This window comes from Myotis davidii, unplaced genomic scaffold (genome assembly GCF_000327345.1).
Source record: "Myotis davidii unplaced genomic scaffold, ASM32734v1 scaffold453, whole genome shotgun sequence".
NCBI classification, from domain to species: Eukaryota; Metazoa; Chordata; class Mammalia; order Chiroptera; family Vespertilionidae; genus Myotis; species Myotis davidii.
The window spans coordinates 1,193,469-1,206,953 of record NW_006285234.1 but is presented as its reverse complement, the minus strand read 5'-3'; the positions used below and the strand labels follow the sequence as shown (position 1 = coordinate 1,206,953).

General features: G+C 51.7%; 1 protein-coding gene across 1 annotated transcript in view; it reads left to right on the top strand.

Moving 5' to 3' along the window:
- Positions 1-13,428, top strand: part of ZNRF1 (zinc and ring finger 1, E3 ubiquitin protein ligase) — a 105,171-nt gene extending 91,743 nt beyond the window's left edge. Inside the window, exons 4-6 of the mRNA XM_006755821.2 lie at positions 7,647-7,752; positions 9,339-9,430; positions 10,276-13,428. Of these exons, the coding sequence (XP_006755884.1) occupies positions 7,647-7,752; positions 9,339-9,396 (164 nt within the window). The 3' untranslated portion in view covers positions 9,397-9,430; positions 10,276-13,428. The remainder of the gene's footprint in view (positions 1-7,646; positions 7,753-9,338; positions 9,431-10,275) is intronic.
- Positions 13,429-13,485: the final 57 nt, after the last annotated feature.

Here is a 13,485-nt window from a genome sequence, read left to right as displayed (position 1 = left end):
TGTCTGGTCCTGCACGCCCCCTACCTGGGATTGGAGTCGCAACCTGGTCATGTGCCCTGACCGGGGATCGAACCTTGATCGCCTGGTTCATGGGTCTACGCTCACCCCTTGAGCCACACCAACCGGTTAGTGGTTTTCCATTCTTATGTGCTTAGTTTGGTCTTCCAACCATGTTCATCAGAGAACTGTGTTCTCTACAAGAACAGGCACTGGATCTGAGTGGGACACACCCCGAGCCTGGCACTGGGCCCGCTTCTAGGATTAAAATCACAGCAGTGCTTAGGAGAGGAGTTCTGTGACCTCTCAGGGAATCTGAGGACTGGAGAGGAGGTGAGCCTGGATTACTTTGCCCCATCCTCACGGTGAAAGTTTCCTGGATAGACTCTTTACAGACTTGTCCTTGGGCTCCTCCTCAGATCCCCATGCCCTCCTCTCTCCACCCAGCATTAGCCCAGGCAGGCCTGGTGATTCCAGATTTTTCCTGTGAAATGAACCTGAAAAATCTAACCCACTCAATTCTCCTGAAAACACATCCTAATGTTCTCATCTCTTCTTTATTTGCTCAGCCAAAGGCTCTGGGTGCATGTGTGTGGGCTGGTTACTTGCTGTCTCAGCCACACGCAGTCTGGTAGGAGGTCCAGCCGCAGGAGGTTCTGGCCCTGTCTCTGTCCCCTTCATGTTCTCCTGGTGTCCAGGAAGCCCTTCTTCTCCCCAGGGGACAGCCTCTCCCTGTCCCTGGGGATGACGGCTGCAGTGTCTGAATCAGTTGTCACACGCACTCTGGGCTTTGCGGTGGACTTGTCAGTGTGCGTCCCTTGGAGGCTGCTCTAGCTCCTCTTTGTCCTGTTCCTTGTCTCTGCCTGGGACCACAGCGGAGAGGAGTCTTCTCCCCAGCCATGGCCCCAGAAACTGTGTTCGCTTATTTTCCAAACGGCACAGAGCCCGATGAAGACCGCTTTTTGTCCCGTGGGTTGCTGGGAAGAGATCTCTGTAGACACTGACTGTGTCATAAGAACACAAAGCAGCCTCAGAGTAGGCTCACCCGAGGGATAGGCTCCTGGTGTCATCAAGGACGCCTATGCAAAGGCAGCTGTGGAGGACAGAGTGCTCTTGGGGCCACCTGAGAACGGGGTACCACTGGTCCCATTTGGAGAATGGGGAAGGGGAGGGGCTTGGGCTCTATCCTGGAGAACTGCCGTGCTGCTCATTGGTCTCCTCTCTGCTGCAGCCATGGGGAAGGGTCTCCTTTCCTTCACCTTCACCTCCATAGGAGAGCAGGCTTGGCAGCCCCATGTGGTCTGAGCACAGGTCACCCCCAGAAGCCACACTCAGAGTCTGAGTCCCCTTAGAGGGCGAGGAGGTTGGCCGGCCAGCCTGAGACATCACTATGGCTGTCCCCATTTTTTCCCTCCTCCTCTAATTGAAAAGCCTCCTCTTCAGGGAGTGTGTGTGTGTGTGTGTGTGTGTGTGTGTTCGCACGTGTTAGAGGCTTTAAGCTCAAGGATCTCCTTTGCAAAAGCCAGTGTTTTACCACGAGAGGCAAAGTGAGGGCATGTTGCATGGGTCCTATCAGTGGAATTGGTCATAAGGTGATGAAGGTGCTTCAGAAACAGTGGTCTGGCCCCTCTGTGTCACTGTTAGTGTGGAAGGAGGCTTGTGACCGGACTCCTCATGTTGTCTTTCCTTTCTGACGACACCTAGACCTTCCAGGTAAGAAGGCATTGGCCACCTGGGTTTGTACATGCAGTGGGAGTCTCCAGGGTTGGCCTAGGTCCTGTTCTTGTTCAGATAAAGCATGGGCCTTTCAGGGTCCACAGGCCAAAGCCCCAGGCAGGACCTCCAGATACTTATTTTGGTTTTGCCAGTAACATATCTTACCCAGAATTCCTTATCATACCAACCTCCCAGCTTCACTTTACCTTTTCTGATTAAAAAAAGTGAGGAGACCTAAAGAGTCTGAAGTATAGAACTCTCATAATCTTTCTGGAAAGGGGGCAGGGTGAGACTTTCCCAGTTAGTTATAGAGAGAAATGCTATTTTCTAGATTCACTAGAACTCCTGCTCACTGCCCTGGAGGTCTCCCTTCTACACTCACACGTACACTTTCTGTAATTGCTGGCACTAGTTGGGGATTTTTAAAGAAAATTTACAGTGGTTATAAAAGATGAAATTTAGTTAACCACCAAAGGGAAAAAAAGTAGAAACCTCCTAAATGAGGCAGACAGAAAGTAGTATTTTTCTTATTATGAGGGTTGGCCTGAGCAGTAGGTTGGAAGGCCTCCAGTAGCCGCCTGCCAGATTAAAAAACACACCAGACACTTTAGTAAAGACAAGACTAGTTCAACTGGTTTGCCCAGTGCTCAAGAGAAATGCAGAGACCTGTAACCTGTGCTGGGGCAGGTGCTAACCCCTGCTGGAGGGGCAGGGAGGCCGCCAGACCCCAGAACAATGATGTTACATCTCTCACGCTCCTCTTCCAGGGCAGCTCGGAACCCAGGACTCCTGGGAGATAAGGAAGGAGTTGGAGAGACCCATTTTTGTGGGTAATGTGGTCAGCTTGAATGGGACTTGTAACTTCTCTCTCTTTCCAACATCTGTTTGTGGTTCTGAGACTGGGGGGGGGGCGGGGTGCCCTCAAGAGTATGTACTCAAATTTTGACTAACAAATTGCTCAGCTAGCAGAGTGAGCCTCAAGATGGGGAACCTGATTTTGCTGTGAACAGATGAGAGTCGGATTCAGGGTGAGGGGAGGCGTGACAGATGACTGACTGCCCACTGAAAGCATAGGAGGCCCTGGTCCCAGGACCAGCCAGGGGCTCTTGGCCCTGGGAAATTCTCGTGTGCGGCGGGTTCCATTGCCATTGGTATCAGGAGAGCTTGGTGGTGCTCAGAGCAGCTTCAGGAGATTCTTCTCGGCCTTTTTAATTTTTTAAATATGTTTGTATTGGGTGAGGATTAAATAACAATGCACAGTCAGTGCCACTTCACTGCCTAGTATAGAAAGTGCCTGATATATGTTAACATTATTTTAAAAAATATTTTAACTGATTTTGAGAGAGAGAGAGAGAGAGAGAAAGAGAAACATCAATCAGCTGCCTCCTGCATGCCCCCTACTGGGGATCGAGCCAACAACCCGGGCATGTGCCCTGACCAAGAATCAAACCGGCAACCAGTGCATGGAACAACATTCAACCAACTGAGCCACACCGGCTAGGGCTCCCCCAGCTTTCTTTGGGAATACAGATCCCATGCCCTGCTCCTTCAGGATCCTGACTGCCCTTCCTCTCATCTGCCAAAGGTCATTGCCCCAACTTCAGGCCTCTTGAAATACTGAATGTCACACAAGGTTTAAAGGAGAGGGAATTGGGTTCCTCTCAAAGCAGGAATACCTGCTGCTAGCTTACCTCTACCTGAGCCAGCAGACCTGAGCACGTGGTGCTCTGTGGGCCCGTGTCTCTACTGAGGCCTGTATTTGGAATGGAAATGCCTTTTCTTGGGTCTGGGTAAGCCAGGTCGTGGCAGAGGGTTCGCCTAGCCCAGTAGGGCGCTGCCAGGAGCAGTTGTTAGATGCTGTAGCAGCTGCTGAGTCTGGCTGCAGAGGTGTCTGGCCTGGTGTTCCTCCTGCAGGAGGGAAAGGAGGAGGGTGCTCCCAGCTGCCGCTGATTGACAGGCCAGGCTGCTGGGTGAGTGAGGAGTGGGGTGGGTGGGAAGGGGGCCAAAGGAGGGGACTGAGTGGGGTGGTTGTGGGAGCTTCTGTAAATCGAAACCTTCTGGCCTGAGCTTTAGTGGTTCACTCCTCTGGGGTGTTGCCATTGCAGCCCTCCTCGCCAAAAAATTGGATCACACTTCACAGTCCTGGGGTATTGGGGTGAGGATGACGGTAGGGGAACTCACTCTGCTAAAAGTCTCCCCTTTGCCCAGAGATTCTGCAGGAATGGAGCTGGCAAGTCTTTTTTATTATTATTGATTTCAGAGAGGAAGGGAGAGGGAGAGATAGAAACATCAATAATGAGAGAGAATCATTGATTGGCTCCTCCTGCATGTCCCCTCTTGGGGATTGAACCCGCAACCCAGGCATGTGCCTTTGACTAGAATCGAACCTGGGACCCTTCACTCCGCAGGCCAACGCTCTATCCACTGAGCCAAACCAGCCAGGGTGAGCTGACAAGTCTTGGCACTGCCCCTTCCTGTCCCCCAAGAGACTGGGCCAGCAGCGTGGTGCATGCTGAGAGGCTGCGAGACCAGGCTTTCTGCACCTAGGCTGGAGATGAGGCCAGGGGGTGGAGCCTGGTCTCTGTGTCATTTGCTGGGGTTCTCCCTCTGGCTCCCACCTCTCTTCCTACCAAGGGCTTGCCTGGCATCAGGTACAGGGGAAAACATTGTACAGTCCCACACTCAGCTGCTGGCTGTGAGCTGCACATCAGCCTTCCCTCCTGGCTGCTGGCAGAAATCTCTCTATAGCTGTTTGGGCTTCCCCACCCCTCCTTGTCACCAGCAGTTCTGGGGTCTCATTTTGGCTCTAGAGAACTTTGCCTACCACTCTGGTTTGGTTCCCTGGTCTGGTTGGAGGGATAGGCTTTGGAACCATTTTGCACCACCCCCAGTTAGGCCAAACACACCTCCAGAGCAGTGATGTTGACCTTGCACAGGATGTCAAGATGCTTGGAAGTGGGTTGGGAGGTGGTAAGAGAAAGGCAGAAAGCACAGCTTTGTTCCTGTGTACCCATCAACTGGCATTGGCTGAGCCCCTCCTCGGGACCTGGGGATGCCAAGGGGCATTTGAGTCCATGTGCAGAGCAGCCTCAACTTGTGCCAGGCCCAGTGTCCTTGCTTTGTGCTGTGAGGTCCTCCAACAAGTGGGCAGCAAGCTCCCATCTGAAAGTGTGAAGTCTTACAGGAATCAGTTGATAGCCAAGCTTCCGCTTCAGTCATTTCCCCTTTCCTGCTTGGCTCCCAGAGACATCTGGGGGCTGCTGATTTCCAGGGCCCCAGGGATTGGGACAGGAAGTTTTACTCAACCCACTCAGGCATGTTCCTGCCTTCCACCGTGGGAAGAAGGCTGCTTCCCTGGGCTCTGTGCTGGGTGTGAGCACCGCTGGCTTCCCCACGCCGTTAAGTTCCAAGCCCCATCCCAGCAACCTTCAGGCAGCCTTTGGGTTTACCGACAGAGAAGATGACCACAGATTGTCTGGTGGCCAAGAAGCTGAGAGTGGCTGTTCTCCCAGCTCATGTGCACAGGAACTGATGTATCTTGGGTTTTTTATCTTGGGTTTTTCCCCCAGGCTTCCTGGTGAGGGGCTTTGAGTCACCATAGCCTTCTAGGCCCTGAGGAATCCTCATTTTATAGGCTCCAGATGTTTCTCTTTACACCCAAGTCATCAGAGGGCAGCAGAGAAGGGCACCAATTGGGTCCCCCGTCTGCACGTCCTTTCGTGAACCTTGTGACTTAAGCAAGATGTCTGACTTCTGGCCTCAGTCTCTTCGTAAAGTGAGAACAACACATGTGCCCTGGCTCCTAAGATTGTGAGGCTGAAGTGAACACACACACGAGATCTCAGTATGTCTCATGGACAACGTCCACGAACAGTTAAAATCTTAGTCGTGGAGAACTGGTCCTGTTTTAAGCTCTCAGTTTTTCTCCTGTGGCTTTGAGAACTGGGTAACCTTTGCTTCCTTCCCCTCTTTCACCGGCCTTTCAGATATTAAAGGTGACCTCGGTTTGTATTCTGCCTTCTTTAGGTTTCATTCTAAACTTTCTCCCCAGTTGATCTTATGTCTCATGTATAACCTGTCACCCACATCTCTCTTCTAAACCCCAGATGGTTGGAGCGTCAGCCCAGACACCAAGAGGTGGCAGGTTCAATTCCTGGTCACCCCATGGCCCAGGAGTCTGCACCTGCCATAGCAAACCTCCTGCAGGTCCCAGGTGTGCAGATATTGTTCTCTTTGCCTGGAATATCCTTCCCTGAACAGTCCCCACCCCAGTTAGACATTTTTCATACCCCTCATACCTGGGTCTGTATGCATAAGACTTCCTAGAAATTGCTGTGCTATTCATTTCCGTTTTCTTGTTCAGCCTCTCCTGCTAGACTCTGAGCTTCTCACATCCTGAGTTCGTGGCTTATTCACTGAGTCACTAGTGCCCAGAATGTCGTAGAAATCTAGTAGAGGACTGCTGACTTGGCTGCGGCGCTCTTCCTGTCCTGCTCAGCTTTTGTTGGGGCCCATGGTGTGCAGTGGCTTCCTTCCATTCTTTGGGGGGGGGGGGGTCTTTTTTTTAAAAATTGAATTTTACAATTTAGTTGTATTTAGAACATTCACAGCATTGGACAACCCCATGTCTGTCTAGTTACAAACATTTTCATCACCCCCAAAGGAACCCTCCTACATGATTCAACTTATATGTCATATTTAAGATAGTCCACCTCATAGAACCAGGGCATGAATGGAATGATGTGTGCCAGAGGCTGAGGGGAGAGGGGAATGGGAGTTGCTACTCAACAGGTATAAAGTTTCAGTTATGCAAGGTGAGTAAGTTGTAGAGATGTACAACACTGTACCTATAGTTAAGAATGTACTGTACACTTAAAAATATGTTAAGAAGGCAGATCTCATGTTAAATGTTCTTACCACAAAAAAGAAAACAGAAAACCCCTTAGCATTAAAGTCACTCCCGCCCTGGCTGGTTTGGCTCAGTGGATAGAGCATCGGCCTGCGGACTCAAGGGTCCCAGGTTCAATTCTGGTCAAGGGCATGTACCTTGGTTGCGGGCACATCCCCAGTAGGGTTTGCAGGAGGCAGCTGATCGATGTTTCTCTCTCATTGATGTTTCTGGCTCTCTATCCCTCTCCCTTCCTCTCTGTAAAAAAATTAATAAAATATATTAAAAAAAAACAAAAACAGTCACTCCTCATTCCCTCCTGCTCTTGACCCCTGATCTACTTTTTGTCTCTATGGATTTGCCTGTGCTGGACATTGCATGTAATGAATTGTATAATAGATGGCCTTTTGTGTCTGGCTTCTTCAAAAATAGCGTATTTTTGAGGTGCATCCACACTGTAGCATGCTTTGGTTCTTTGTTCCTTTTCATGGCTGAGTAATATTCCATTGCACAGATACATCACATTTTGTTTATCTATTCATTAGTTGGTGGACATTTGTTTCCACCATTTGGCTCTCGTGAATAGTGCTGCTATGGACGTGTATGTACAAGTATTTGTGAGAGTACCTGCTTATTCCATTCATTTTTGCCTTGTATGACTATACCACGCTAGTCATCACCATATTTTTTCAAACCAGAAATCAGTGCAGTTGGTCTGTGGGGAAAGTCTATTCAGGGAAATACTTTGTCTAATGCTGCCTCTGCTACACATCTATCCCTCTCCAAGCCCCCTAACTCTAGCCCCAGGCCACTTATTTGGTAAGTAATCCCATTTTGTCTTCACATCATTAATGTGTGATATGCATGCCTTATCTCTGCAGTGAAGGCCTTCAGGTCCAGAGCCACTTGGGCTTTTGTGTCCCGCACAGTGCCCTGTATATGTTGGGTGACCCGAGCAGTTTCAACCAGTTCTAGACCTGTGCCTGCTTTGTGCCACCTGTCTGCTGGTGACTGACCCTCCTCCACTCTCCCGTTTCCTCTGCAGACGACGTGCTGACTAAAGACGCGGGCGAGTGTGTGATCTGCCTGGAGGAGCTGCTTCAGGGAGACACGATAGCCAGGCTGCCCTGCCTGTGCATTTACCACAAAAGGTACGAGAGGGGGCAGGGCCAGCTCAGCCACATCCCAGATCCCACAATGGAGAGAGAAGGCAACCCTCCTCACGAGCCATTCTGTTTTCTTTGGTTGAGGGACAACTCTTCCCCCTCTCCATGCCCCATTCCTGGGATATGAGTGGGGTTGAGACAGAGGCTGGCAGATGTGCTAAGTATAGGGTCGAGCCAAACGGCCAGAGATTTTGCTCTGGGTTGATGACAGCCTGGCTGGCTGCTGGGTGATGGGGAGACCTGTGGAGCTCCACAGGTTGGAGGTGCTTAGGATCCCACAGAGCCAAAGATTCCTTTCTTTGGAAATTTGATTCTTTATCCATCTCCCCAGCCTTTTCTTCCTCTGTGGGCCCCTCTGCTCTCACGAAGTGAGGCCCCTTGTCTGTGCGAGAGAGGCAGCATGGAGGGGTGTGCTTGCTGCCCCTGCATCCGCCCCTAGTCACCAGGCCAGGAGGCAGGAATAGCCAACCTTTGGGGCCAGGCACTGAAGCTGTTATAATTAGAAGGGCCGAGATTTGTCCTCAGGCTCCAGATGAGCCTCGTTCTTGTTTCCAACTGGAAAGAAGACACCTCCCTACCCAAGACGGAGGACGCTCTGTGCTGCCTGTGGCCACCACCTGCTCTTGGCTCCTCGAGCCTCAGAGCTTCTTCCTGACACATGGGCTTTTCGAAAGTCTGACTCACAGGGCCACTGGCCACAGGGCAATGGTGGTGCCAGCTCGCAGATGTGGCTGATGCAGGGGAGGCTCAGGGTTGGCCTGGAGCAGGGGGTCTTGGTCCAGGGCCAGCACAGACTGCTCCAGTTTCCTGGCCAGGCACCAACCAGAACCAGAGAAGGAAATCTTTGATTCTGGGGAGAATTATGCAAATTACCTGTCTGGATCCTGTCTTTGAAAATACCCAGATGTTAGTTTACAAATCAGAAAGCTGTCTTGGGGCAATCTCTGTTTCCTCTTTGATTCAGGCAGTTCTTTCTGTAAACACCAGGGTTTCACTGTCTGGCTCTCCTTAGCAGTGTCACTAAGCCAGAGGGCTGTCCTTCTTTGGGATGTTGGCTGCTAACCACAGCCAACCGAACCAGGTAGCTCGGGGGTCTCCTAAGAAGTCACCCCCTAGAGAGGGATCCTCGAAGCTGTTCTTTTGAGCCAGGAGAGGGCTCCCTCAGGTCCCCAGAGCTCAGAGTAATGGCCAGCCTTTGAGCCTTAGGGATAGCTGGCTAGCTGCCCTGCACGCCTCCCCTACTCACTAGTAGCTGTTGCCACCACCTAGGTCCATGCAGGTAAGGCCTTGATCCTTCTCAAGGCCGCAGTTCACCCTTCTAACATCCAGATGCACCCAGTCCTGTGCCCCCCATGCTAGGTTGGCTGCCCGGGCTGAGCCAAGATCAATCTTGGTGTTTGCCTTCTCCCTGCTTCAGAAAGTGGGTATCTGGGGACAGGCTTGTTTTCTCCTGGGGTCCTCGCAGGCAAGATTTAGGAAACCCCTACTCAGAAATCTGACCCTCGAGCGAGCCCCCTAAGGCGCAGCCTGGTCAGCGGTAACGTGTCTCCCCTTGCCGCTTCCTGCCTCAGCTGCATAGACTCATGGTTTGAAGTGAACAGATCTTGTCCAGAACACCCTGCGGACTGACCCTGCTGGGCTCGCTTGCTGACTCCTCTCAAAGGTGAGCCGGTGGTTGGGGTGCTTTGGGCTCAGGGATTGGGATCTGGCCACTCTGGGGCCTGGGGATGGGGACTGAGTTGCCCTTACATACCTTCAGGAGGGGAGCATCTTATCAGTTAGTAGTTCTATGGTGGGTTGGAGGGCGGGGGCATTCTGGGAAGGCGTAGGAGATGCTATCTTGCATGGTTATGAAAAAAAAAATAACACCTGCTCAGTACAGTTGATTCTTTGAGGAAAGACCAGTCTATTCCAGACGTCTAGGGCGAATCTCCCTGAAGAAGGTTCAGGAAGAGCCCCTTGGAATGTGCCAGGTGGGAGAAGCCGCATGAGCTTGAGCCCCTGGGCTGGCACCTGCCTGTGCTTGCTGAGTGGCTAGGGCGAGTCCTCGCTCCTCGTCCTCTGTGGACAGTTTGTGGGACGGTGCCTTCTCCCCTGTGGTACTCATCAGCCATCGTTCCACTGCTGGTGCTTCCCGCTTCGGGCCACCTCCCTCACGCACACTGCCAGATGGGTCTGAGACCTCCAGGCCAGACTCAGCCCCCACCCACCCCCCCACACAGCACAGGTCCTGGCTCCACAGCAAGCCCGCCAGCCACCTTTCTCCCCACACTGTGCACACACATCCCCTGTAGAACCTTGCGGTCTGACCTGGTCCTTTCTCCCCAGGGCTCCCTGCTTCCCTGGTGACCATCCTCTCCTGTCCCCTCCAAGCTCTGGGCTGGTACTTTATTTTACTTGGGAAATAAACAAAACCCCCAGGGAACCCAAAACCCTGACTCCACCTCCACTCACATCCAAAAGTTTTGGGGCCTCTTTCTCTTGTTTTTTTGTTTTCTTTTGTGTTAGGTTTGTTTTATTTATTCCAAGTAAACTTCCAGAACAGCTGATGATGGCAGACAAATCAGGGACAGTTGCTCTTTTTACCTTCACCTGAAAAACTGAGGACATGGGGAGAAGAAACAGTGAGGGTGAGAGTGAGGCAGAGGGAGTGGAGCCTGGCGCTGGAGTGCGAGTCCAAATTCCCGGCATGATATTTGCCTTCTCGGGCCCCGGACTGGAACCACAGGCGCCCAGCCCGTCCTCAGCCGGACACACAGGCTGGCTTCCGCCCGGCGGGAGCACGACTTCCGTATTGTGGTCCACACAGGACAGCCAGCCCTGTTCCTGAGAGGAGGCTTCGGACACGGGGGCAGAGCTGAGCTGGGGACACCAGTGGGAACAGGGCACCCTATGCACTGACTTCCAGAGAATGGTTCTCCCTTTCTCCCTGAGGACACCAAATTGGATGAGCCATGAGTTTGAGAGAAGAAAGAATCGACCGCCCTCCTTCCCCTCACCCCTCATCCTAGGAGGGAAAGGGCATTTTCTTTCTCACCTTTGAAAGGCATTGTGGGTCTGTCTCTAACGTGTTTACAAAAAAAAAATCATAAAAAAAAAGTTTAGTGTCGACTGGTGTTTTCGCCCGTGATGTTTACAGATTGCTGTCTGCTGCCCGGCTAGAACCCACCCAATGACAAAGGGACAGAGCCAGGTTCAGTGCTGATGGTGCGAGAGACGCTCGCTTGGTCCTCCTGGCCCAGCGCCCCGTCGGTTCGGCCCTCGCCATCAACAACCGCCCGGCCTTGGTTTTCTTTGCCCATTTTCCTGGCTTGGTTTTGCACTTTTCTCCCCTTGGGACCCTGAGATCTTGACTTCATTGCCAAAAAGAAACAACCCTCGGAAGACCTCCCCCTTCATTCCTGATTCTTCTTCTTCCTTTCCTCCTGGTTCTGGTCAGTTCAGAGGACTTCACAATCACAAGTGTCCTGCAAAAATGCCTCAACATTTTTCTTAGGCCCTTGTGGATTTTTTTTTCCTGAAAACTTAAACAAACAGAAGACTTATTAAAGGAACATGTACAGCTACCGTTTTCAGGCACTCTGTTTGAGAACATTTTAGCCATTGATGTTCACACGTGGCATCGGCCCATGCAAGATAGGTTTCTGTATTTATATATTAAAATACAAAAAAACACCACCCTTATAAAATGTTTTAAAAAATGTTCGAAGTTGGGGGCAAAGCTTTCTTCATTAGTCAAGATGTTTTGATATGGTATTAAAATCATGTCTAATAAAAGATGCATTGTGTGACTTTATTTTAATGGTGCTGTTACACAATCCGGAAATGGGAGTTGTGCACCTGTCTCCCACTTCCTCTCCCCTCCCCTCACCTCCTTAGCCTTCCTTGAGGGTAATACTTGCTACTGCACGTGTGATGGGGTTTTCAGAGCAGTCGTGCCTGGGTAGAGGGAACATGGCAATCAGACCCCAAACCCAGAGGTTCCCTTACCCATCAAGCATCATGGAATCAGTCTGCCATCACCTGTGGAACGGTTGTGACAAAACACTTCTGCAAGATCTGCAGGGGCAACGATCTCGCAGCCACTGGAGGCTACAAGGATGTGGGTTCTTCCAGCGCCCCACCCCCTGCCCCCCTCATCCTCCGTTCCCCATCCCACGTCCTGCCTGCCTGTTGCACAGTCCATGCTCAGTGCTGACTCATGGGCATGCTTCATTGAGGCCCAGAGACAGGCCCTGTTTTGGGGCTAAGCCAGCTCAGAACCACTCAGGGCTCACAAGAGTTGGCACAACTTGGGCTGGGCGGGAAGCTCCGGGCAGTGGATAGCACTGCACAACCGGCCTCTATCCCTGTGCCAGACAGGCTGCCGGAGCAGCATTCCAGAGTCTCCTGCAGAGCCTACGAAGGACTGCTCTGCAGAGAGCCGGCTCCAACCTCTGCCCCTCTCAGGCCTCTGTGGGCTCTAACCCCACCAGGCCCTGGCTCTGCAGCCAACTTCCACCAGACACTTCTTGAAGCACCTACTCTTCAAGGGCATGGCAAGGCCGTGAGCTAAGGGACAGGCACACAGTGTGTTCAGAAAAATAGGAAAGAAGAGTATGTGTCTGAGCTGGGCCTTGGAGTCAGACCCTGCTGAAGCGGAGACCCCCAGGACCAGTGACCACCATGGTGGCCAGGATGTGGGCTCAGAACTGTCTGCATGTGGCTCCTCTACTTGGCAGAATGATCTCGGGAAAATGACTTCACTCATCTAAACTTCAGATTCCTCGCATGTGAAGTGACAAAGTCTTGCAACTCTGAGGTCACCGTGAGGGTCAGAGAGTCTACCCAGAAGCCCCTGGCACATGCACAGCAGGCTCTCCCGTAGCTCCCTCACCACAAAGAGCATTGTTCTATTCACAGCACCGCCTGCTTCTGCCTGGCAACTGTGTCTCCCTGTTCTATATTTAATTCCTCCAGCAAAGCTCGCTCTGAAGGCGATCTCCTTGCCTGACCCCTGGGCCGCAGGCAGAGGGCTGTATGCCCACCTCAGTTGCTTAGGCCTGGCGGCTTTGGCAACATCCTGTGAGCCAGGTGGGCAGGGCTGGAGCCCACACCAGGTGCTATTCCAGGCTCCTGGGGCTGATGCTAACTCCTCTCCTCACCCCCAATGACTTTCACTCCCAGCTGGCACACTGCAGCCCTCTGCTGACTACTGGATCCTCTGAATCCAGACCTAGATTGTCAGGTCCTGGGTGGGGGTGGGCCAGGGGTGTGTGGGCTTCCCAGGTAGAACTGATATCTGTCATCCTCCATCCAGACAGCTCTCAGAGGGGAGAGGAGGGGAGGGGCAGGAGCTGGGAGGTAGGTTCCACCCACTGTCTGGGGGCTTCTGGATCAGGAGCACCTCACTAGTATAAAATCATCTAGTCGCATTTAATGTTGTTGAGATTTATAAAATGTCCTTATTCTTATGAGACAGATGGTGAGTTATGTAGGTGAATGATGTCGAGAAATATGTAAATTTCAAATGGGTTTCTCCAAAATACACCCAACAAATAAGACAGAAATATTCCTTGTTGAATCTTCAATGGCTGGTATGTCAGTGAACAGTGTACTTGTTTTTTTAACTCTTCTGTATGTTTGGAATTTTTCCTAATAAAAAAATTATGGGGAAATGGCCATTTGTTGAGCATCCACTAGTTGCCAGGCAGTGGGAGGCATATCAGGGAAGAGCCC